General features: G+C 38.6%; 1 protein-coding gene across 14 annotated transcripts in view; it reads right to left on the bottom strand.

Annotated features, from left to right (window-relative positions):
- Nucleotides 1–24,011, bottom strand: part of PPIP5K2 (diphosphoinositol pentakisphosphate kinase 2) — a 51,506-nt gene that overhangs the window by 27,254 nt on the left and 241 nt on the right. For 7 of the 14 annotated variants that reach the window (XR_014319376.1, XR_014319377.1, XM_082783623.1 and 4 more), the window contains exons 1-13: nt 23,410–23,595; nt 15,474–15,872; nt 14,024–14,219; nt 13,214–13,304; nt 12,228–12,313; nt 7,995–8,149; nt 7,399–7,500; nt 4,878–5,039; nt 3,633–3,754; nt 2,449–2,550; nt 1,808–1,894; nt 841–916; nt 645–754 (exon numbers count right to left, since the gene is read on the bottom strand). Coding sequence is in view for 12 of the 14 variants with exons in the window: in XM_082783623.1 (XP_082639749.1) it covers nt 645–754; nt 841–916; nt 1,808–1,894; nt 2,449–2,550; nt 3,633–3,754; nt 4,878–5,039; nt 7,399–7,500; nt 7,995–8,149; nt 12,228–12,313; nt 13,214–13,304; nt 14,024–14,219; nt 15,474–15,617 (1,433 nt within the window). In the remaining 2 variants the exon portion in view is untranslated. Of the gene's footprint in view, nt 1–644; nt 755–840; nt 917–1,807; nt 1,895–2,448; nt 2,551–3,632; nt 3,755–4,877; nt 5,040–7,398; nt 7,501–7,994; nt 8,150–12,227; nt 12,314–13,213; nt 13,305–14,023; nt 14,220–15,473; nt 15,873–23,317; nt 23,596–23,661; nt 23,830–23,909; nt 23,996–24,011 lie in introns of those variants that run through there. The other 7 variants (XM_082783633.1, XM_082783624.1, XM_082783628.1 and 4 more) reach the window with 6 other exon arrangements.

Here is a 24,011-nt window from a genome sequence, read left to right as displayed (position 1 = left end):
TCTGGCAATGCAGATGGCCACTGCTTTACTAGCCAAGGAAGTTCTCAAACAGAACTCAGTATCTTCATAAATTTCAAGAACAATTGCATTTGCCCCAATTTCTAAAAAATTTCTGCTACCATTTAGAGTTCTGAGATCCCAACTCCTTATCAATCCTTGAAGACTTTTTTTCTTCTGTTAAATATTTCAGACTTCATATACAAAATCATATAGGGAATCCTCCAAGTTTGCTATAAGGAGACAGTACACACAGTGAAAGCTGCTACAGGTTCTAGACTTCACACAACTGCTAAGAGGCAGACCCTATACCCAGGTACTTATGCAAAAAAAAATAAAATTTGAGAGCACAGAAACTAGTCCTTTCAAGTAGGTAGCACACTGAGACACTAGGAAGATAGATAAACTGATTGTTTAATCAATTCCATTAAAAATTCCATTAAAAATATAAGGAGAAAACAGGAGCTCTGGTTTCCCTCAAGATGTCTGGTCTCCTAATCCATGACATTCTTTCTAGTCCTTTCATGACATCCCAAGTGCTTCAATTAATATATCATAACATATTTGATAACCATTGCAAATGAAGCAGTAATTGTCAAACAGGACAAACAGCAACACACATAGCATTTTGCAAATTAGACACTTACATTTCTAACACAGTTTTCAGCTGTTCAAGCTTTGCTTTACTTTCTTCAATTTCAGAATCATTGTTTTGCCCAAGTTCTACAAGGAGTTGCCTTGCTATGTCAAGCACTTCCTAAAGAAAACAAATACAGAACTAACTTAAAATAAATAATTTTCTAGTTATGAAACACCAAAGCAAGAAAATAAAGACATACTTACCTGTAACTGTTTTGGTTTTTTCAGTTTTAGTTTTCCAGATTTATATCCATCACATTTTTCAAAAAGATCAAAAAATCTTTAGGAGAAAGAATATTGATTAAAAAACACAATGAGTTAAAATATTACTTGAACAAGTGGCTTTTAAACTTAAAGCAGCCTGAAATTAACAACTTTATTGGAAAAGCATGTTAAAATCCGAAGTCCAGAGCTCAAGTCAACCTTTATTCGAAACCCATTTCTCAAGAATATCTTCAACATAGTAGAGAAAGTTGAGTACAAAACATTTTCTTATTCACTTACTAATTGATAAGAAGGGAAGAAATTCTATGTGTCAAATGACATAATATTGGAATATACAGCTACATGTATTCTTAGCCTTCAAGAATAATCCTCAACAGAAGCATACAATATAAAAAAATGAGCAGTATCATGCAACCTTTTCTGCAAGTATCTGTGAACACGACTCTACTCCCAACACAAATAAGTGCGTTTTATCGAAACTGCACTTTATGAATGCTAATTTAAATTATCAACCAGAAATACACAGTAATAAAACTTAGACAAAAGACAAAAAGGTGGTGCAGTAAGATGACAGCTGACTGGAGAACAATAAGATAAAAAGAAGGCCAGAATTCCTAGTCAAATGGTGAAATAGAAATATTCTATTCTGATTATGAATAAGGACATTTATAGAGATAAATGCATTTTCATTAAAATCACACAGGAATGTTTACAAGGCACATAATGTGATGAAGGAAGTCTGCACAACTCGTTTGGCAGTCTTGTTAGGAAGAGATGCATGATTGTTAATTAGCTGGAAAGACATCAGTTACATTAAAAGAGAAAAAAGTGAACAACAAATAACTCATGATGCAATTTCTGCTTAAATTCATTGCTTGCACATCCCCAAGAAATGAGCTTTACTCTAAATTCAAACTCTTTTTTTAAAAATCAAAATTCAACTTACTTCTGATGTTTTACTTCCATTTTCATTTTTTGTTTTGGTGTTCGGTCCCCATGACGTATTACGGCAATAACACATCTAAGCTCCATCCTAAAATTTTAAAGGAGTTATATTTCACAATTCTATATGCGAGGAGTTTTTATTTATTATTAAAACCACCATGAATCAAAACAAAATTGTCATTATCTTGCATAACTACAGGAGTGACAGAAGGATATGCAAGCATATAAGGTTAACTGAAAATGACGTGAGGTATAAAATTGAAATATTGATTTTAAGACTTGAGTAACTACTTGGGTAATATTTATTTTAAGTAGTTTTTAAAATGATATTGAGGTTCATTAAATGAGAGAGCATGTTTATTAGAAGCGCATATTAAGTTGGTGCTGGAACAATGATTAGCAGTGAAGGAGGCTATGCACAGAAGACGCTACACTTGAAAAATCTGCTGTTCTATACTCAGCTTGACTAAGGATCAGAAACTCTGATTGCTGGCATAGCAATTGTGATTTCTTCCTTGTTTTCATCACACAAAACAAGCGTTCATAGGCCAAAGTGGGAAAACCTTGTGAAGAGAAAAAAAAATTCACACAAAAGTTACATTAGGGTTTTACAAAATTCAGGCATAGCTACTATTCTCTTACATTGTTCCAGAGGTGGTTGGCACAATAGGGATGTCTTCTGCTTCCAAAGGAATTGACCAAGGTATCTGAAACTGGGGAGCAAGTTCTCTCATTATGATATTTCTAAAAAGGGGTTAAAAAGAAAACAACACTAAGTTTAAAGAAAAGCTTGTAAATGTAAACAAGATCCAAAACAAATATATTTATATACATTTACTTTCCTAGATGTGGTTTTAGAGTACTATCAACCATAAGTCTCTAAATACATATTTTTCTTTTAGTTGTATTTAAAAAAAAATAAATCACTGAACAATGTAAAGCTACTATAACTGCTATAGAGACAACACTAACCTAACAGCCCAGGATACCTCAGAAACTTCAGTCTTTCAACTCCAATTCCTAGAAGAATTACTTGGATATGACTTGGTCTGGTTCATTTAAATATTCAGATATCTGGCTATTATCTAAATAAAAGTCCCTGAAAATCAGAAAGCCATTCTAACCCAAGAGTTACTAGTAGCTTTAGTGGTAATTTCATTTCTCAAAAATTCACTGGTAAAACTGGAAAAACCTATAAAGATGATAACTACAAAATGGTAACACTGCATATAGAAGGTTATTAAATCTTGATAATGTTCTATTGCCCAAGTGTTTTGTCAAAATATAGTGAACCTCAAACTGATATCTACATTAAAAAGCAGCAACACCACAAGAAAAAAGTGCACCTTGAATTAGCATAATCTGAGATTTTATTTTAAAAAGTGAGGAAAAAAATCTGCCATTTACTTCTCACTGTATCATATTACAATTCCCTGCATGAACAAGGAAAAAACTCTAAGATAACTTCTTTTTTCAGAGAATTCAACATCTATAGCAACTTGAAATTGTTACACCTTCTTTCGCTCCCAGTGCAACACATAAATGCTTCTCTCCTTTAAAAAAAGTCTCAAATACTTTTAGAACTTTAATCCTGTTTTTGAAATACTTAGCTTCCAGGGTTTGCAAAACACCCAGACTCAGGTGTTTCAGATGATTTTAGAAATAAGGAATTAATTGAGGGCTTATTTAGAGATTTAATAAATATTTTACTTATTTAATTTAACATTTAATTTTAAATAATTATTTAGGAATAAGGAGTAAGTAGTACATAGGCTATAGTTACATACAATAGGCAAAACTCCTGAAGTAAATCAATAAACTCTTACCCCAGGATCTTAGCACAATCATCATAATATTTCATGGAGTTTTTCACAAAACTGAAGCCATTCACATCACAGACATATGACTGTCCATTAGCACGCAGTAAATCAAAGCCACAAACTGTTTGCTGTTTTTAAGGAAAAAAAATTCAAGTCATTGATCATCTTCCTTAGGTTTTAATATTCTAAATACATTTTAATATGTTATTCACCTAGAAGCATGCCAAAAATTATATTGATTTTTCTAAGGATATGTAGGAAGGCTAAAGTCGAGAGTATAAATTTAATAAGTAGGAAGATGTTTGCATATCATGAGTGAACCTAACATGGAACTCGCAAAAGATATGAGAAATAAATTCTGTTATTTTTGTCAAGTTCACATATGTACTATATTAACTTTCAAGACCTACAGCTTAGATAACAATGGCAAATTCCCCTTCTGACTACAGACCTTCCCGCTATGCGCTGTTTTTATGGATGGCACACAAGAAATAGTAATGCATCAATGAAAATATTATTGTCCAAATTTGAATTTGACAGGATAGTTTTGATACAGACACAGTACTGACACTGTAAGCACAGGACGTTAAACAGTATTTCAACAGAGCTCAAAGCCCTTTTGCAAGGTGACAGCTGTTCACACACCCTCCAGAGTACTATCATAGTTACATGTTATGACAAAGACTGAAAGACCACCTTTTAATAAGAAGGCTGAAGTGAGAGTAAGAGACTGAATGAATGATGTTTTAACAAAATAAACTTAAAATTACTCAAAAATAGAACATATCGAACACTTAAAGAAAAACTATGTCAATGCCAAATTAGCATTTATTTGGACCCAGTGTAAACACTAGGTAAATAAGAGTTACAAAAATTTGATTAGTGAAGTTGCATTTCCCTAATTAGAAACATTAACAAAATGTGGGACCATATTATGCATAGAACAGATACAATGGGAACTAGCAAAGCACAAGAGTAACGTGAGGAAATATACACAAAGCTCATGCAACATAAGTAGCCCTCCAAACTTGTTAATGCATTAAAAGAATTTTTATACACAAAAAAACGTGAATGTGGAAGTTCAACTTCTCACCTTCTGCACAAAGTCTACAATATACCCTATTATGGATGCAGAGCCTACAATACATGTATCACCGCTGACTCTGCACATTTAAAGTCTACATAAGTTTCAAGTAGTAAACAATTAATTAGCACTAAATGTTTGATCAGATAGGAAAGTAATCGGCTTACCTTAAAGGCAAGGCATACTTTCCAAGCAATTAACTTCTCTCTTGCGTTGAGGATGACTGGATACCTCACTTCTTTTCCTTCACTATCTCGTTCTACCTTGCCATCCAGAGCCGGAGATTTCCGGGCTTCAGCATGAGCGTAGTCTGGACCTACCGTGTACACCTTTATTGAAAAACAGGAACTTTTGATTTATTGTAATTAAGTTATACTACTGCATGTATCCATGCATCTTGCTAAATTTATCTCGAATGTGATAATCACTGCAATCACACTGTTGCTGCTTGAGTAGGGGGTTGGACCAGATGACCTTCAGAGGTTCCTTCCAACCTTAGCCATTCTGTGATTCTATGAAGACACTAGCAGCTGTCATCACTAATAATTTTGCTCTCAAGTGCCTTCCTCAACAGCATAGCATTCACTGAGCATCTGTTATTTACTGACCTCCTAGGATGAAGTTGAAGCACAAGTGAAGAAAATAAACCATGACATTTGAAGAGTAAAAATGAATTCCATAATTATGGCAATACAGAGGCAAAGAAGAACATTTTCCTCTCCAAAACATCTGTGGGACTTTGAGAGCAGATTAATTCAAGGATGATTTGAGTTTAGATGACTGTGGAAACCTGGCTACAGGACTAAGTGATTCTCTTTATTAAAAAATATTTTCATATTTTAGGCAAGACTGAACAAAGCAATATTCTTCCCGGTTCTAGCATTACAAGACAGGTGTTTTCAAGAATGAGTGCGCTAACTACTGTTACAATTTTAATGCTCACTGCAAGCAAGTACTGGGTCCTGTACTAGAACAGACTTGTCAACAGCTCTCCGTAAATGGGACAGTCACGTGACTTGAAAACAAGACTGTTCTGTTTCAGTTGAGTTTTTTGGTTTTTTTTTTTTTTTTGGTCAAAGCTTATGATAGCAAATACTGCTGAGCATTATAACCGATTTTGAACAGAACTGAAGAAAACTGTTATAAGAACTCTCATACTATCTTGACCATTCTTAGTTCTTATGAAATAGAATAATGCCTGGTTTAATCAAAGAAACTACACTAGCTGTGACTTTCCTCTTGCATGAAGGCTAGAAATCTACACTGACATACCTGTTCCATGCACCTTTTGATGATTTGGGATTGTAAAGTGATATTGAAAGTATGCTAGACATGGCTAGTCTGTAGTGGGTTTTCGCTTCTCTTTAAATTTAAGGGGGCATCTGCAGGCTTCCTTAGATAGCTTTCAGATGCAGTTGTGCAGGACATCATTTGAAAAAGAGAAGGTAACAAATACGTCTTAGATAACTATTGTAAGACATGGCTTATTATCAACATACTCTACAATCTGAATGTGCATCTCTTGCATGAACAATGAATGTAATACTTCAGCTACTAGAAAACTGAGATTAGAATACAGATGACAGGAATATCAGATATAAGGTCAATTCAGGTAAGTGGCTGAGTTGGGTAAAACTGCTTAATGTAAGGTTAACAGTCTTGTTAGTTGAAGAAAATCCATTATTTATACAGAGCATTTAAGTCCACAGATGCTGTTTGATGCCTGCAGTATAATAACAGTCAAAACAGTCCCCGCCCCTCAAGTCATATGCATCTCTTCAGGTTGCTAGAAACTTTTATTTTTAAAAACACGTTGCAGAAGTCTCTTACACAGAATTCTGTAAACCCAGATTAACCTCCTGCACAGTGTTGCACCATATGAAGAATCTATCTCATGAAAGTAGAAAAGATTAAAAAAAGAATTGGGGGAATTTGCTTGTATCTCCAAGTGGAAGAAGTTGACTGCAATTGATAAAAAGGCCTCTTTGGCCTAAGACTGGATTAGATCTTACACTCTAACTTCCACTATTTGTCTAAATATGTTGATCTCATGCATACGAGAAAGTATTTGTTTTATGTGCTCAGTGATGGTCTTAAAAAAGCCTGAATTAATACAAAGCAAGCAATCTCCATAGACTTTCAATGTCCATAGATAACATTTATTCCATTAGTGCTTTCTATTCTATCACTCTTTTATGGTGCCTAATCTTTGTATCTGTTAAGAAAATAAATGAAGAGTAAAAAAAATAATTACAGGTGAGATCAATGCATTACTTTATATAATTTTAGTAAGTTACTTTTTATAAATTAGAGGATTTCCTTATTCGGTAAAAATATATTTCAGCTACAAATTTATTATTATTTTTACATATTCAGACAAAAAATCTAGGTAACATCTATTGGTTTACACTGGGAAGTACATACTGTTCTAACATTAACACAAAAAGCAAAGACAATGTGCCTGGTAATAAGCTTCCTGCACTTGATTCTAACAACATATGCTAAACTTCTCTATATCACAACTACTGTGTTTAGATAGAAAAAAATGACATTCTTTTCTTATGAACTGTATTAACACTTTATTAAAATTAATCCTCAACATGATGATATACTTTCATCTTTAAAACTGACAAAATCTTGAAGCACTTGATTGTTCTATATATAAATCAGAACACGCCGTTGTCATACCTTCACATCAGTGCCATCTGTAGGCATAAATTCCTCATAAATATAGGAGCCTGTTTTTCTCACACTGCTTTCAGGGGAATAAACACTGCTTCGGCTGCCAATCTGAAATGAATATTTTTCTATTAATAAACTCATATGCTACTACTTGAGAAACAGTAAAAAGCCTTAAAATACCATACCTCTATTGATAAAACATTTCCTGTAACAAACAAAGCAAGTAGATTTTGATCATTCCGAATGCACTGACAGTGTATGCTTCTTTTATCCTTAAGAATTGGCAATTACTGACAATCTACTGAATGGAGCATTCATTCTTAAAGTTTTCCTGAAATATACTTCTCTGATCTGCCACTACTCTTATGCAGGCAGGTCATGACAAAACAAGTCTATAGGCCAGAAGAGAACTACTCTGCAATTCTGTTGGACATCTACAGCTTAAAAAAGAACAACAAAAGGGGGGGGGGGGGAGGGTCTATATTTTTGCTTTCACGTTCTACATGAATTAAGTTTGTCTTTTATATAGTCATTAAAATACAACTAAGCATAGAGTCACTTAGCAAGATGCAATTTCCGTAGTCTTATCATACTATCCTCACCTTTCGAAAAAGCCTTTGGCTTCCACCCCCAGCAGATGTTGGATAATAAATGTAAACATTGTGGTCCTCAGCACTAACTGGCTTTTCTACAAAAGGCTTTTGGAAAATTTCCCCATTCACTTCCACATGATCTTCTCCTTCAATCAAGTTGCATTCTGAAGAAACAATGCAAACAACAGATGTAATAATATTTTCATGGAACTAAATTATTAGAGATTTGGAGTAATTTTGGAGGTTAAAATAAAAAGACTACTATGAATCTTTGGTTCACTGATTTGTTATTGATGCACGAAGAATTAATCATAATTTGTTGAATGTCTGCTGTATCAAATCTATATTGTGTTACATTAATAATGTGTTCCAGGCTTTCTGCAGATTTCTGCATCGGACAGGAAAATGTCTCCTGCAGAACTTGAATGTGATGTATTTTTTGAAAATGGTTTTAAGACAGGGGGTAGGGCTACGAGTTGGGCTTACTTAGCAAGGTTTTGGTAGCAAGGTGAGGCTGTGGGGGTGACCTCTGCAAGAAGAGCCCAGCAGCTGGCTCACGTTAGATCAGCACCAGCTCCGGTCAGCTCCAAAAGGGACCTGCCACTGGCCAGAGCTGAATCAACAAGTAACACTAGTTGCACCTCTGTGAAAGCTGATTTAAGAAAGGAAAACTGCTGTGAGACAGCAGCTGGGAAAGAGGAGTGAGTAAACATTAGAGAACCAGCCCAGTACACCGCAAGATGAGTGCAGAAGGAGGGCAAGAGGTGCTTCAGGCACAGAGCAGAGGTTCCCCTGTGGCCTGTGCAGGGAGAGGCTGGAGCTGGGTGGAGCAGGCTGTCCCCTGCAGCCCATGGGTCCCACAGGGAGCACATCTCCACGCTGCAGCCCCCCCATGGGTGGAGGAGCCCCCGGTGGAGCAGGCCCCGGGCCGGAGCTGCAGCCCGTGGAGAGGAGCCCACACAGGAGCAGGGGGTCTGGGGGGAGCTGCCGCCCACCCGTGGGGGACCCGTACTGGAGCAGTTTGCTCCTGGGGGATGGATGGACCCTGTGGTACGGAGCCGTGTGGGAGCAGTGCTTGAAGAGCTGCTGCCTGTGGGCAGCCCCTGCAGGCTTACTTTGGGAAGGACCCCACATGGAGCAGGGGCAGAGAGTGACCATGAGGCAGTGGCGAAGACAAAGCATCAGGGGCTGACTGCAGCCCCCTGTGCCGCCTGGGGTAGGAGGTAGAAGAGGGTGGATGGGAAGAAGATGTTTTTGGTTTGCTTTTAGTTTCTCAGTGCTCTGGTCTGCTTGTGATAGGCAATAAATTATATTAATCTCCATGTCCATAGTTTGTTTTGCCTATGCCTGTATTTGACAAGTGATCTCCCCATACTTAGGTCAAATCATGAGCCTTTTTTACATCATATTTTCTCTGCCTATTCTTACAAGGAGGAGGAGTGAGAAAACAGCATGGTGGATCTTGGCTGCACATCAGCGTGAAAACACAACATGCTGTTTGTCTCTTTCTGCAGTGACCTTCTTTGAAACATCAGAGGTAGGGTAGTTGGACAGTGAACACTGTGTGGTATCAAGTGCAATACTAGTTTTAATAGGCTAAGAACCGTCTCAGTGTCTGACTGAAGCACCTTTCACAGATGACTAAGATCTCTGAAACGAGGGTTTGGGAATCCTTCCACAAGTGGGTGTCTGCATGCAACAGCTTTGACAGCACAAGTCCTTTTCCCCCGTGATTAAGCAGAGATTTTCGTCAAAATTTCTCAATCCCTTAAAAGTTACACCATGGGAACGCCTCAGTTGTCTCTATTGTTAATTTGTTAAGTTTATGTCTTGACCTGTTATTGTAATCTCTACTTTTGCTGGAAGTTTTCCTTTTAGGAGAAAAAGCTACTGAATTTGTTTTCAAGTGCAGAAAAAAAAAAAAAAAAGAAAAAAAAGAAAAAAAAAACACATTGCAATTGATATTCTGAGCAGATTATCTGCAGATCTACCTAGACTACATTCCTTTTATATGGTTGCTTGTACTTTATATGGATTCAAAGGGAATTCCTGACTTAGCATTCTGATCTCCTTCTATGATAAGGTGACCTGCTCGGTAGATGAAGGGAAGGCAAAAGATGTAATCTTTCTAGATTTCGTCCCTCACAGCATCCTTCTGAACAAGTTGTTCACGTGATGCTGGCTGATGAACTGGCTCAGTGGTAGGGCTCAGCAGGTTGTAGTGAACGGAACCTGGCTGATTGCAGGTCACCAGAGGTGTTCTCTGTGGCTCAGTTTTAGGGCCTGTCCTATTTAACATTTTTATCAACGACATAGATGCAGGAGTAGAATGTATCCTCATTAAGTTTGCTGATGACATGAAAATGGGAGATGCTGCTTAGTCCCTGGAGAGACAGGAGGCCTTGCAGAGGGTTCTACATAAACGGGAGCTCTGCATGATTAGCAAAGGCATGAAGTTCAATAAAGGAACAAGCCAGGTTACACACAGGTACAGACTGGGCGATGAGTGGCTGGAGTGCATCTCAGCAGAAAGGCACCTGGGGGTGCTTGAAATGACAGGCTTAACATAGACCAGAAGCATGCTCTGGCAGCCAAGAGAAAAAAAAATGTATTGTGGGGTATAGTACACACAGCATTGCCGGCTGGCTGAAAGAGGTGATGCTCCCACTACATTTAGTGTTGCTGCAGCCTCAGCTTGAATACTGTGCACAGTTCTGGACTTCAAAATATGAAAAGGATGTTAAGATAATATGAAAAGGATGTCAAGATAGGATGTTAAGAGGTGCTTGAGCGGGTCCAGAGAAGGGTGACGAAACTGATGAGGGGCCTGGAGAACAAGTCCTACGAGGAGCGACTGAGGGAGCTGGGCTTGTTCAGCCTGGAGAAGAGGAGGCTCAGGGGCGACCTTATCACTCTCTATGGGTACCTCAAGGGAGGCTGTAGTGAGGTGGGGGTTGGTCTGTTCTCCCACGTGCCTGGTGACAGGACGAGGGGGAATGGGCTTAAGTTGCGCCAGGGGAGTTTTAGGTTGGATGTTAGGAAGAACTTCTTTACCGAAAGGGTTGTGAGGCATTGGAACAGGCTGCCCAGGGAAGTGGTGGAGTCACCATCCCTGGAGGTCTTTAAAAGACGTTTAGATGTAGAGCTTAGGGATATGGTTTAGTGGGGACTGCTAGCGTTAGGTCAGAGGTTGGACTCGATGATCTTGAGGTCTCTTCCAACCTAGAAATTCTGTGATTCTGTGATCTTTGAAATCAAACAGAGGAGGGCAACAAATGTGGTAAAAGGGCTGGAAGGCATCTCCAATGAGAAGAGGACAAGGACACTTGGGTTGTCTAGTCTGGAGAAAAGGAGGCCAAGAGGTGACCTCATGTCTCTCTGCAACTTCCTGAGGAAGGGAAGTGGACAGGGAGGTGCCAGTCACTGCTCCCTGGGAACCAAAGACAGGCGCATGGGAACAACACAAAACTGAGGCAGGTGGTTCAGACTGGACATTATGAAAAATATATTTACTGTAAGGGTGGTCAAACACTGAAACAGGCTTTCTAGAGAGGTGGTTGATATCCCTGTCGGTCAGTGTTCAAGAGGCATTCGGACAAAGCTGTCAATAAAATGCTTTAGCAGTTGAAGTTTAGCCTTGAAGTGGTCAGGCAGTTGGACTAGATGATCTATTCTAGTAAGGGAAAGATTCAACAGCCTGAGTTGCTTCTGTCAACATCACTTTTCTGAAAAGTGAAATTACTGCTCATTGTAGTAATGTAAGTTCATGAATGCTGCTCTCCTTGGTGACATATTTGTGTCTCAGTGTGAGTTTGAAGGCCCTCATGTTCTAGTTGGTCTATACAGGCTCTGAGAGGACTGTGAGCCCAGAATTCAGAACCATGCTTCTCAGATGCATACTTGTACAACTTTTGGCAGGGATGGAGGTAATATTCTTCATGGAAGCTCATATGAGGCTACGTTTTGGATTTCTATTCAAAATCAAAACAACATTGCTAAGACATATATGTTTGAGATACTGCTGAACAGTGTTTGCACAGTGGGTTGCAGAGTTAACCCACAACAAACTTAACTAAATACCACATGAGAAACCAACCCCTGAGCCAATGAATATTAATTCTGTAGGAAGTGAAACTCAGCTTTCTGCTATGTATCTACTGCTGTCCAGTGGAAACAAAGACATCAATGGTTAATATTTTTGTCATCAGTTGCTTTTTTTTTTTTTTTTTTTTTTTTTTTTACCTTGTGGGTTGTTTGGATCACGGTTCAGAACTGCATAACGAGGAAGTAAAATGCCTTCAGATTTAAGAATACCATACACTTCCCTCCTAGAAGAACAAAAGTTCCGTAGTAAGACAGCAAATCCTGATACGATTTGTATTTTACAGTACACAAGTAAGAAAGGAGGAAAAATTATATATTTTCCTACAAAAAATACAACATAAGATTACACATATTATTATACATTAACATGCATGTTCTCTACTTATGAATATAATATTTTAAAGCTCACTGACACAGTGGTACCTTTGCAGTGCCTGCATCTGTATCAACAAAAGTGTCATTTGCTATATCAATTCTGTCCTCTCCTCTCTGGTAGGGTAAAAACAATTTGGGCAGAACAATTTTCTTGTTAAATGATTTTAACAGTGAAGAAGGACTGCAAAAGTTTATACTTGACAGAAACGAAAGGAATCCAAAATAGCAAGTCTGCACACTGTTCAGAGGCTCCAATGCTTATGTATTTTGTTCATTATTGTTAATATTTGCTATACATGATTGCAGCCACACAAAAAAATCACTTTGAATTACCACATGATCTTTGGATACCAGCAACTCCCAGAAGTTTCCACTGAACAGAAAAAATAACCCTTAAGTAAGCTACATGAATTCTACAGTTATGGAAAGCCATGTGATTGCTATACATACCTCTGCTATACTTATTTTCTAGAGCTTAAGCTGTTTATTTGCTAGCTGTTATAGAAATGTATTACCCAATTACTACTTTGGTACATCTTCAGAGCTATCAATATAAAATCAGTAAAATGAAAAACACACCTAAACACATACCACAGAAAAATATTAAGACATTAATAAAACAAAATTCACTGTCATTTTATTTAGACTACTGTACAATGAATTGGAACTGCTGCTATACAATGCTAACAGATCCTCACTGTCTGGCTGAAAAGTAATTTGCTCTTTAAAAGTAGTTAATCATTACTTACCTGTCTTGTATTTGATACTGCATATTCAAGTCATTGATTATGAATGGATTCCTGAGTTTTGCATAGGCAACTGCTTTGTCCAGTGGAAATCCTAAAATGTTTGTTTAAAGAAAAATAAATTAAAACTGTAAGACACAACATCAGTAAGCAGTTTGGAATGTTCTTTTTCAAACTTTAGATACAAACAGCCATGGCTTAAGTGAGAGGATGTTCCCTCCCTCTCCTACAGACACATAATATCTGCTTAAGACAATCTTAAAACTGTAGCCTGATTTCAGTGTACATTGTCAAACGTAGCAGTCATCTCCTGTTCCATCTCCACACTCTACATTCCCTCCACTTCCTTAGAGCCAGAACTAAGGTTTCTATCATTTCTGCCTGAAAACATGTTTTTTAACTTTAGTCCAGTCACTGAACAGTCCCACAAAACCCCCCTAGACGTTAGAGATACACAAACACATGGCAAGAGATCCAACAGTCCCATTGGGAAAGGAGCATGACTTCACAGTTATTGGACCAAGTAAGCATTAGTTCAACGCTTACCATTTCTACTGGCTCCACAAATATTTGCCAATGGAGTAGTTATTTTAAATACCATGTGAGACAGGACTTTCTCAAGCTATTAAAACAGTATCATTTTAAAAGCTTGTATTTTTAAAGTCAGTTGTATTACATTAAACGAGACAAAGGAGTAGCTTCCTAGGGCAATCCAGTGAAACAAAAAGCAAGGCAGAAAAAAACTTAATAAATACTCAAATTGGAGAAAGTATTTAGATGTCAAAATATTTCTGGTATTATTAAAAGATTTACCTTTAGAATGAAAAGAAATGAGACAGTCACATAAAGGCCAGTTTTCTACTGGCTCATTCAAAATTACATCCTCTTCAAATATTACAACAGTTATGTACTTAAACATGGAGAGGCGTTCAAGAATTTCTTTCATTGGTTTGGATTTAGATTTCTTAGCCATTGAACATATCCCAACTGCAATTTGTCTTTCTGGTGGCTGAAGAGGGGGGGAAAAACAATTATTTTAAATCTTCTCAGAATGTAATAGGTGTTTTAGCAGCATAATATCACAGCAGACATTTTCTGTTAAAATTAGTTTGCTAACTCTAATTCAGTTTCAGTCACGTAAATATCTAGCAGGCACCAAATTGCAGCATGCCACTGCATTTATGAAATTAAACTGTTTAACAGCACTACACTACTTTTTGTGAGTATTGTATCAGGAGCAAATACACAGAAGAAAAATTAAGTCATAAATGTCTGAAATCTTGCTTACAACTTTCTGTGAAATTAATCAGCGATTAATTTTTAAACTGTATAATTTTTCAAAATCTAGTAATCACAAGGCTTCTCACCTTGTTACCTAATATTAGAAGTGAATTACACTAAGAAAAATTAGCCAAACAAAATGTTACTCTAGATTTCTGAATGAAACTGTCTATGCACAAAATACGTTTTCTTGTGTATAGTCTATATTTTCGTTTATGTAATGAGCCTTTACAAATTTTATTTCCCACTAAACAGTCATTTCCTTGCATTTAAATTTCCTAGGCACACTAGCAGTCAGTTAAAATACAACATAATTCCCTAAAGTGGAATGTTGCAGTGTAAAAAGAAAAAATACTACCAAAAAAAAAGGTATGACATGGTAACTCATACACGATAACATTAGGAGTTTGTCAAAAGAAATGGTAATACTATCCAGTACACTCTGCAAGTATATTAAACTAAATTATAATGTAAGATTAATTTAGCATGCACTTTCTATACACCAAGGTAAAGAATAAGAATAAAAACATGTTGGATCTTAATGAAAACAACAGTAAGATGAAAAAAGAAATGTGATTTTCAGTTTGAACAGACTCTTCAAGGGTAACTCTACAGCAGTTGACAACATACACAAAATAAAAACTGTCCATCTATTTTTGCTATGAATTATACAAATAAAAATAACAAAGGCTTAGGCTATCAAGTTCAGTCCCAGAACCAAATCAAGCCTGCAGAGCTTGGCTGCCCTGAAACTCTGTATTAAGGTACAGCACATCCACTTCCAAACCCAAGGTAGACCTATTTTTCAAGTTTGCTGCAATTCTAAACATAACCAATAGATCATTGTCTGGATATGAACAGGTGTTTTTTTAATTTCAGAACACCATTTCAATATAACACTTTCCTGATTCAACATCACTTCAAAATAAAATAATGCTAGAGAACATACAGTATAGTACATGCATGCCCCTACAGTACATACAGAATCATATTCTTCTTCCTCTTCTTCCCCATGGTCATAAAAGTGTTCATAGTCCGTAGATCTGGCTGAATCCAACAATTCTTCTCCATCTTCTCCACCCACGAAGAATCTAGGAGGATCATTCTCTGTTGCGCTAACAGACATGATTACAAGATCTACAGAGAATTATGTAGAGAATGCAGCCACTTTGGCAGCTGAGATATTGGGCATGTTTCCCAGTGAGCTGGGAGCACAGAAGTCCTGTACTTGTTGATACTGCTTGAGCAGTGCTGCCACTGTGATGACGTCCGCCAGACACTGTTTAACTGGTATCACCTGCTCATTACTCGTTTGTGCTGTTGCTCCAAGAGACCCACAATTGGCTACTGCTTCCCTGAGATGACAGAACAGTTTTTTAACCTACAAAAAATATTAAAAAAATCCAAATAAGCATCAACAAGAAACAAAAAAAACAAAACCCACACTAGAGACAGGCACATAAAAATAGAAAATGCATTTGAACATCTATATACCTCTGAGAAAAGCATCAGAAATAAAGCACTACAGAGTACACAGTACTTATATATGTATGTTTAGTGCAAGGATAATACTTTCAAGGTATTTTCAAACGACTGACTCACATTTTAAAACGAGACAATATAACTCAGGAAAGTAAAACCGTCAAACACATTTTTTCTACCTTAAGAACAGTAAAGTACAGCCCATATATTTTATACAACAGATGAAAGAAAAAAGTCTCCAGTATTTCTGCTACTTAGCTCCCATTCCTGTCATCAGCTGATCTTCCTCAACGTTTCCTGATCAAATGTGTAATAGCAAGCAGACGAAAATGCTAATGAAAAATATGAAGCCACCATTAGAACTATTCTTAAACATAATCCTATTCTTCCAAAAACAAAGTGACCCTTCCGTTTGAAAGCAGAACGTATGCGCCAACTTGATGTTATGTGCTTATTTATTTGCAACAAAGTGTTGCTTTATTTTCACATGGAAAAATTAATATTTACAGAGGTATATACTACCACTGCCTTCTATCTAAAGTACCTCAACGCAGTAATGTACCAGTGAAATGAGCACACATTGTGCCCTTTTAACCAGTCATGTGAAAATAAGATCTTGGCCAAGTAAGTTGGCTGCAGAAACAAAGACTTAGCACTCAGCCTTCTGTCATATTAATTAGTAATTGTTCTTGCTGTATGTTGTCCATGGCTTTATACCATTAATTACAATCCATTACAATTATTTAGAAAGTTAATAAGCAGCTAGTTGTTCAGAAGATCATCTGATCAAGTGCTTTAGGTTAAGTTGTCTATTAGTCAGGTCATTACGTAAGTGCCATTCAAAAACAATGCCTCAGCAGAACTCAATTTGACTTTAAATATCCGCCAAAATGACTGTTCTATGAACCAAGTGAAGCAATAGTAAATTTCCAACTGTGATCAGCCATTCAGCTTCCTCAGAAAGAGGGTGGTAAATGGAGCAAAAGTTACCTAGAAAGGATCTGTCATAAGTCAGAGAGCAATAGGTTAAGCATTGGTAAACAATATAGTTGCCTCTATCTCTGAGGCTGAGGTCTGAGCAACAGACACACATGGATCCAGGAGTGACAAAAGGCAATTAAAAACCCCTGTATCAAACATATTTCTTACACATCTGTTCTCCTCCAGTTTCATTAATAAAGTTACTTTCACATATCATATAAAATTGCAGCCATTTGTCCTTCAAGCAACAAGAGCATAATGAAACTTCAAACACCTAATTCACCTTACTCCCAAGAGAGTTAGAAATTAGATTTTATGAGAAATCAATTCTGTTTACAAAAGTGTGAAGAAAGCAAGTTTTACAGGTCCTATTTCTAGAAAGCTTCAGAAAGGTGAAGGTTACTTTGCCAACATATACTGGCAACTAATACAAATTTAGAAATTGTATTAAAGATTAAAAATAATAATAATAATAAAAAAAAGGTATTGTGAAAAAGAAGTTTAGCAGTTCTCTTGGAACAGCTTCTTCTGCTCCTTTCTCCCTATCCAAAGTCTACAAACATAAAACATACATCTTAAGAACTTTTTAAAACTTAAGGTTTCCTTAAAGAGAAAGAAAATCAACCCCTTGAAGGAGATAAAGAGAAGGTCATCTAAAGGATTTGTGTTTTTTTTAAGCTTTCTTTTCCCTACATATTCATACAGTGCACTCTGTGACAACAGTAGAGGTTGTGGAGTTAAGCAATTGATGACTAGTTACTTCATGAGAACTTCCAGCAGTAGTTGAATCTTTAATTGGACGTGATTACTTCTCAGAGCAAGTTGTTAAGAAACCATACAACTAAAGACTGAAAGAAAAGCACATCTGTGTCTACAAATTACAAAAAAGATAAACTGACATGTTTAACTCCCTCACAAACCTATCTGAAATTTACTGGTTTTCTACCTTCCTAACTTAGAGTCTGGAGAGCGTTCTTGTTGTTGGTGGTAAGTAAACCCATTAAGCGGAGCTTCGCTTGTGAAAAACAGACTTTGGAAAATCACCTACTCTGCTTGAAGTTAATACATCATTTCCTGCAAGGTTAATCATGTTGTTCACCCCTCTGAAGGCAGTCTGGTCTCTATTCCACTACTGTCTTTTAACAAGTAGCTTGCAAAGCACAAGCTTATCTCAACATTAGAGCTATGCGTCATATGTGTCACTCTTGAGCCAGTTTACAGGACTTCCAAGATACTAGTTTCAAGTAGAGAACTCTTTGTCATCACATAGTTTTCAACTGCAAACTCCTCCAGTTGTCATGGAGGAATGTACACTCAGCATTATTGCTGGAAGACTGTTCAGAGTATCCACTTATAAACCTAGAGGAACACAACTGCGAATTTGAAACACACATTCTTATATCATCTTTGGAATAGATGTCTGTCTACTCCAGACCCATGTGATACGCAACTTGGTAAAATACATTAGGAAGGTATATGACACCATGAAACCTGGCAGAGCTCCAGCTGCTGTTTTGGATTCTTCAGGATTAGAGAGACAATGCAGGCAGGCATTTTCCGCATAGCCACTCAAATGCCAGCTCAAAATACAAATTACTTCTCAGCTGAACCAATACAGGATGAAGGATAGGATGCAATTCACTCTCTCCTATGGAGAGAAAATAAGTAGAAGTACTGCAGATGGAGTGAAAGAAATCTTGTGACTGATTTCTGCACTAGCTGTGCAGGTAGATAAGTTACTCGATTGTCATTTCCTAGTATTGCTACTGGGTCCCAGGGTTTCCAGACAATTTGTAAAAATACGACCAAAGACATAGGATCAAGAAAAGATACACTGACACACTTACAAATTACTGCATGGAATCATTGAATTACATATAAATTGGCATTCTAATTGCTGGTGGTTACCAGCTTATCTTCCACATAGCAGATGCTGCAAGCTACTGTCATTAGCATAAATTTGAGTCAGGATATAAATGAATACATTATTTATTTTCAGAATAAATGCTTTCAGAAATAGGAATTAAAGCTCTTTCCCTCCAAGTGTTTTGCTGCAGCAAAACCAAAGGAATCCACTTCTTTCTTGTGGCATGTGAAATAACAAGTGTCCAAGAAAATTGACATGGAAAGAGAAATCTGAGCGTAAGAAGCTGTGACTACAGCAAATAATTTACAGAAGTCTCCCAAAACTTCTACTGTAACCTGAGGTCAAAAAGGCAGTTATCACTACATGGTAACTAGATGACAGCTGGATTAAAACTTGTTTCTCAAGTTGTTTATCAAGGAGAAACAGCAAACTGCAGAGTACAGAGATGCAGAGCTCTCTCCTGAAACACAGTCACAACTCCCTCAGGAGGACTGTTAGCGAGATGCTTCAGCACTGTTGGGAGAAACTCCTACCACTGTTTACTAAGGAGGCCCCAATCTTGATGCCGCGGGCAGCAGGGATGATTCTTTTCAGCTACTATTTTCCTGTATTAATGAGTGTCCTGGTTTTGGCCAGGACTGGGTTAATTTTCATCCTACTAGCTGGTATGGTGCTGTGTTTTGGATTTAGGATGAGAATAATACTGGTAACACATCAATGTTTTAGTTGCTGCTGAGCAGTGCCTGCACAGAGCCAGACTGTTTCCTGCTTCTGGTGCTGCCCTGCCAGCGAGGAGGCTGGGGGCGCACCAGGAGCTGGGAGGGGACAGCCAGGACAGCTGGCCCACACCAACCAGAGGGATGTCCCACGCCATAAGGCATTGTCCAGTAGCAGCAGTGCAAGAGCAGAGATGCTCTGTGCTAGATCCTCTCCTACCTGGTGCATGAGCATACATGTAAGTCTCAGACAGTGAAGACTAGATGATTACATGGATGCCCCAAACAGAGAAGATTGCAATCTAAGCAAGACAAAATGCTAGACTTCCTCTTGGAATACACGCTGACACATTCCTAGAGAGATTAAAGCAAGAGAATTCAGGCAATGATCTCCTCCTGTGCAATGACCTTTCCAGGTAAAATTAATTAGACTATGTTGCCTTTCAACCTCAGCTGTTACACAAGGGTTTTCTTTTACAATTCACAGATTGAAAATCTGTTATTTTTGAAAAACTCGATTAAACTGAGTGTTGTTTCTTAAGAGGACTTTCAACTAAATGTACAACCAGTTCATTCTGCCACTGTTGAAGCTTCTTATTCATGAACACTGCATGAGATATTGTGGGAAAAACAAACAAACAAACAAACAAAAACTAACCACACACACAAAACCAAAAAACACCATACCAAAGAATAAGAAAACAGTAAATTTGCTTATTTTAAATTCTCACCTTAAAATAAATTAATCTTAGGTTTTACCTGGCTAGCTAGGTAGCATTAAAATAGTACACTGCAAAGGAGAAGTAACTCTAAGTTTTACTACTATTAGTATCACTTACTAATAAAAGGTATATAAGAACATTCAAATTAGATAAAGTGATACACAGCCAAATATAACATTAACATACAAATAGGGCTGTATCTGAACCACACATTTTGACAGCCACTAGGCACTCAAAATCTAGAGTTCACTCCAGTAGCACACTATATTCTTTTTCCTAACAGAACAGTTCCACAGCTTCCACAGCTATATTCCAACACAGGAATTCAAGAACAAAAAGTAATCTGTTAACACTTAGTAAGGACATTTCCACAAAGAGTTTCCTGTCCCCACTGCTACATGTTTCAACAGCTCAGGAATCCAGCCCTGGTATTTCCATATTTACTTAGACCATAAAGATTAGCATTCCAGTAACTGTCAGCAACAAATCAGCTCAGCATAGCAGCAGTGGTGTGAACAGGCATGCACAACGGGCTCAAAGTTTTAACAGCTATGTTATGAATACTTATAAAAACATACTCAACTCCTGTAAAACTGAAGGCAAAGCATTTCACCAGATTTTCTTTTGTGTAGTGACCACTACCAGAAGAACAAACACTGCCTCTACTGCACTCTAATGGAAGTAATGGAACAAAAACAGCGTAAGAAACATTTCTCATCTGTTATCTCACAGGAAAAAAAAAAAAAAAAAAAAACAAAGACCAAAAAAAAAAAAACAAAGACCACATCATATACTAAGTAGCTATACAACATTTCTAAATCAGGAAACTCTGTAGAAAACTACTTTTGGAAACATAACAAAACTACAAAAGACTTTGCAACATTTGTATGTTCACAGTCAACTGTAAAAGCAGTGTAACTGTTACTCATCTGTTACAGCATTCTATACATGAAACATACAAAGATACACAAAACAAGTCCTTTCCTTGGCCTGCCCCCTATACTGCTCTTTTTAACAATTCAGCTCTTACTGCTGTAGGCATATTCAAACCACTAGGAGACAAATACCAGTTCCTTCCAATTCAAATTAAGCAGTGAAAATATGACTGTTTTAATAGCAATTTTTCAGGTTGTCTCAGAAAGATGTTAGTTATAGCAGCTCTAACAGGAAGATGTCAAAAAAGCTGCTATAACTAACATTTTCCTCACCTGCACAAATAACAGCAAAAACGATTGCCTCACTACCGCTAAAAGATATCTGATCTGTTTTGTAACTCCAATTCTGCAACCCAATTTAAGGTGCAAACAAACCACAAAAGAAGGTTTGTTCGTTGGGTTGTCGGTGGCGTAGGAAGTACATGCAGGAGGGAGCAGAAGAGACACAGAAAGAAGGACAAATTGACAGAGTTTGAAAACTGGGAGCTAACGGCATACTCACATATGCGACTGTCAAGTGTAAGAACACAAGTGCTCCAAAATCAGACAGAGGTGACACTATGAGAATTACACAACAGAGAAGCTGAGGAGTAGTCTGCATTTGTTGCTTTTAGTAAGCCACTCGGCTGTACCCAAAGGCCTACCACAGCTCCCACTGTCAGATGAAAAGCCATGGCCTATGTTAAAGACAACTGCAAACAGGCCAAATTCCTTCCGTTTACAGGAATGCCACAAATATTTTGTACACTGTTCCAAAACCATTCTCATGTAGTACTTCACGTATTACTCAACCAGAAAAATTAACAGCTCCCTTTCCACAACTGAGAGTGACCAATCTTTCAGTTTCACTTCACTACTCTACTAAAACCTGAAGAAGCATTCTGAACAACCAACAAGAGCCAGTAGTCTTCCTTGACAGTTATTTGCTCCAAATGTTTTCCCTGTCCTGTTAATTATTGCACTGTTACCTGCACTCCATCTTCAGCTCTTAAGTGCACAGGTGCTTTTACTCACGCTTTTTTTTTTTTTTTTTCCCTGCTTGGTAACCACAAAGACGTTTTTCTGATAAACCCCTTGAAACCACTGAGACAGGAGGGAACAGAAACAGCGTTTGCCCTGCTCCACTCAAATGCTCTGACCATTAGGCTGCCATAATCCAACTGCATGATCCCCATTCACCAACAGTTTTCTTTAAAGCTGTGGGTTTCTTCTAACAAGAGAGAGCTCCCTGCTCCAGGTTCCAAGTGGAAAGTACCTACTGTGCCAAAACTTAACAGCATGATGCCTATGCTCCAGACCAACAGGAGTCCACCTTACTGGCATTTTCTACCAGAAACAACTGTGGCTGGTGCTACTTGCAGAGGGGCTTATATTTCTTGAAATAACATAGTTGGACTAGCCAACGAACTACAGTTGCCCAAATCTGCCAGATACATGGATGTTTTTACCCAAGAACCGTACTACCTACATGCTTGTGCCTAATGTGGGGTTTCAACCTGACCCTCCGTATCAACGCAGCATAGCCCTGCCGACTAAAACTTTACAGCTGCTCACAACCATATGAACCAGGGTTCTGTTAAAAAGCCAGCTTACAGACAGCAAAGACATGCGCTTTATGTTGTTGAGGAATGAGGTTTCTAGTCTTAAAACACAATGGCCATAGTTTTCAGACAGTAACCTGTTGGCTGACTTACCCGTGTTTGATTTCATTCCTAGTGATTCTGCAGTTAAGCAAAATATTTCTAGACATTTTGTGTTAACAAAGTGAAATATCTTTTCAACGCAAATATCTTTCCCTCATCAAATTATTCACTTGCAGAATCGTTTTTTTCCTAACATCTCATTGTTTAAAAGTACTACTCTTCTGCATGTGTATGGAGGTCTGCTGAAACCTACTCAGAGTTTTAAATTGAGGCACCCCGAATACTGCATTTACCACAGCCTTCAACCCCTTAGCAGTCAGAGAGTGGAAATGGGAAAATCAACCAGTAAAATAATTCAACACAAGAGTCAGAACTACCTTAAGAGAAAAAAAAAAAAAAAAAAAAAAAAGCATTCTGCTGAACATCACTGTCCTCCCTTCAAGACAGAAAAGGAGAACTTTTTAAAACAGGCAAACAAACCGAGGTTTGGCATGCACGGCCAGCGCTCCCGCACAGCCACGGCGCAGAAAACCTCCGTGCCACGAACCGCCCAGTCCATTCCCCAGCCGAACCTGGCCGAACACACCGCACGCAGCCACCGATGCTCGCAGCGACTCCGGGCGTTCGGAGGGAAGGGCGCCTTTTGGCGGAGACCCGCTTCGGGAACGCGAAAGCAGCCCCTCCTCCGCCTTCTCGCGGGCAGAGGCGCCTCTTTCTCCGACTTTCGACTTGCAGAGATGCGACAGCCCAGCCCAGCCCAGCCCAGCCCAGCCCAGCCCAGCCCCACGGCCCCGGCAGCCCCTGCAGGCCCGCTCCCCTCTCACCGCAGCGGCCCGGAGCACCGCCCAGGCAGCGCACGGGAGCCGCCCCCCGGCCCCATGCTCCTCACACGGTCGCGCCCCGCCAGCACCGGCTGCACCCCCGCGCGGCTTTGTTACGGCCCGAGCCTTGGGCACTGCGGCGCTGGGGGGGACCGGGACGAGGGGGGCGGGCGCTCCGAGGGCCCCCCAACCGCCGCCAACGGCCCCCAACGGTCCCCAACCGCCGCCAGCCTCGCCTCGCCTCGCCTCACCTGCGCGTGGCGCCGGCACCGGCACCGCCCCCGCCCCCCTCCCATGGAGGAGCCGCCGCCGCCCCGTGCTCGTGCCCGTGCCCGTGCCCGTGCCCGTGCACG

The sequence above is a fragment of the Aythya marila genome, assembly GCF_965140915.1.
Source record: "Aythya marila genome assembly, chromosome: Z".
NCBI classification, from domain to species: domain Eukaryota; kingdom Metazoa; phylum Chordata; class Aves; order Anseriformes; family Anatidae; genus Aythya; species Aythya marila.
The sequence above is the reverse complement of the archived record's forward strand: the minus strand, read 5'-3'. Positions and strand labels throughout refer to the sequence as shown.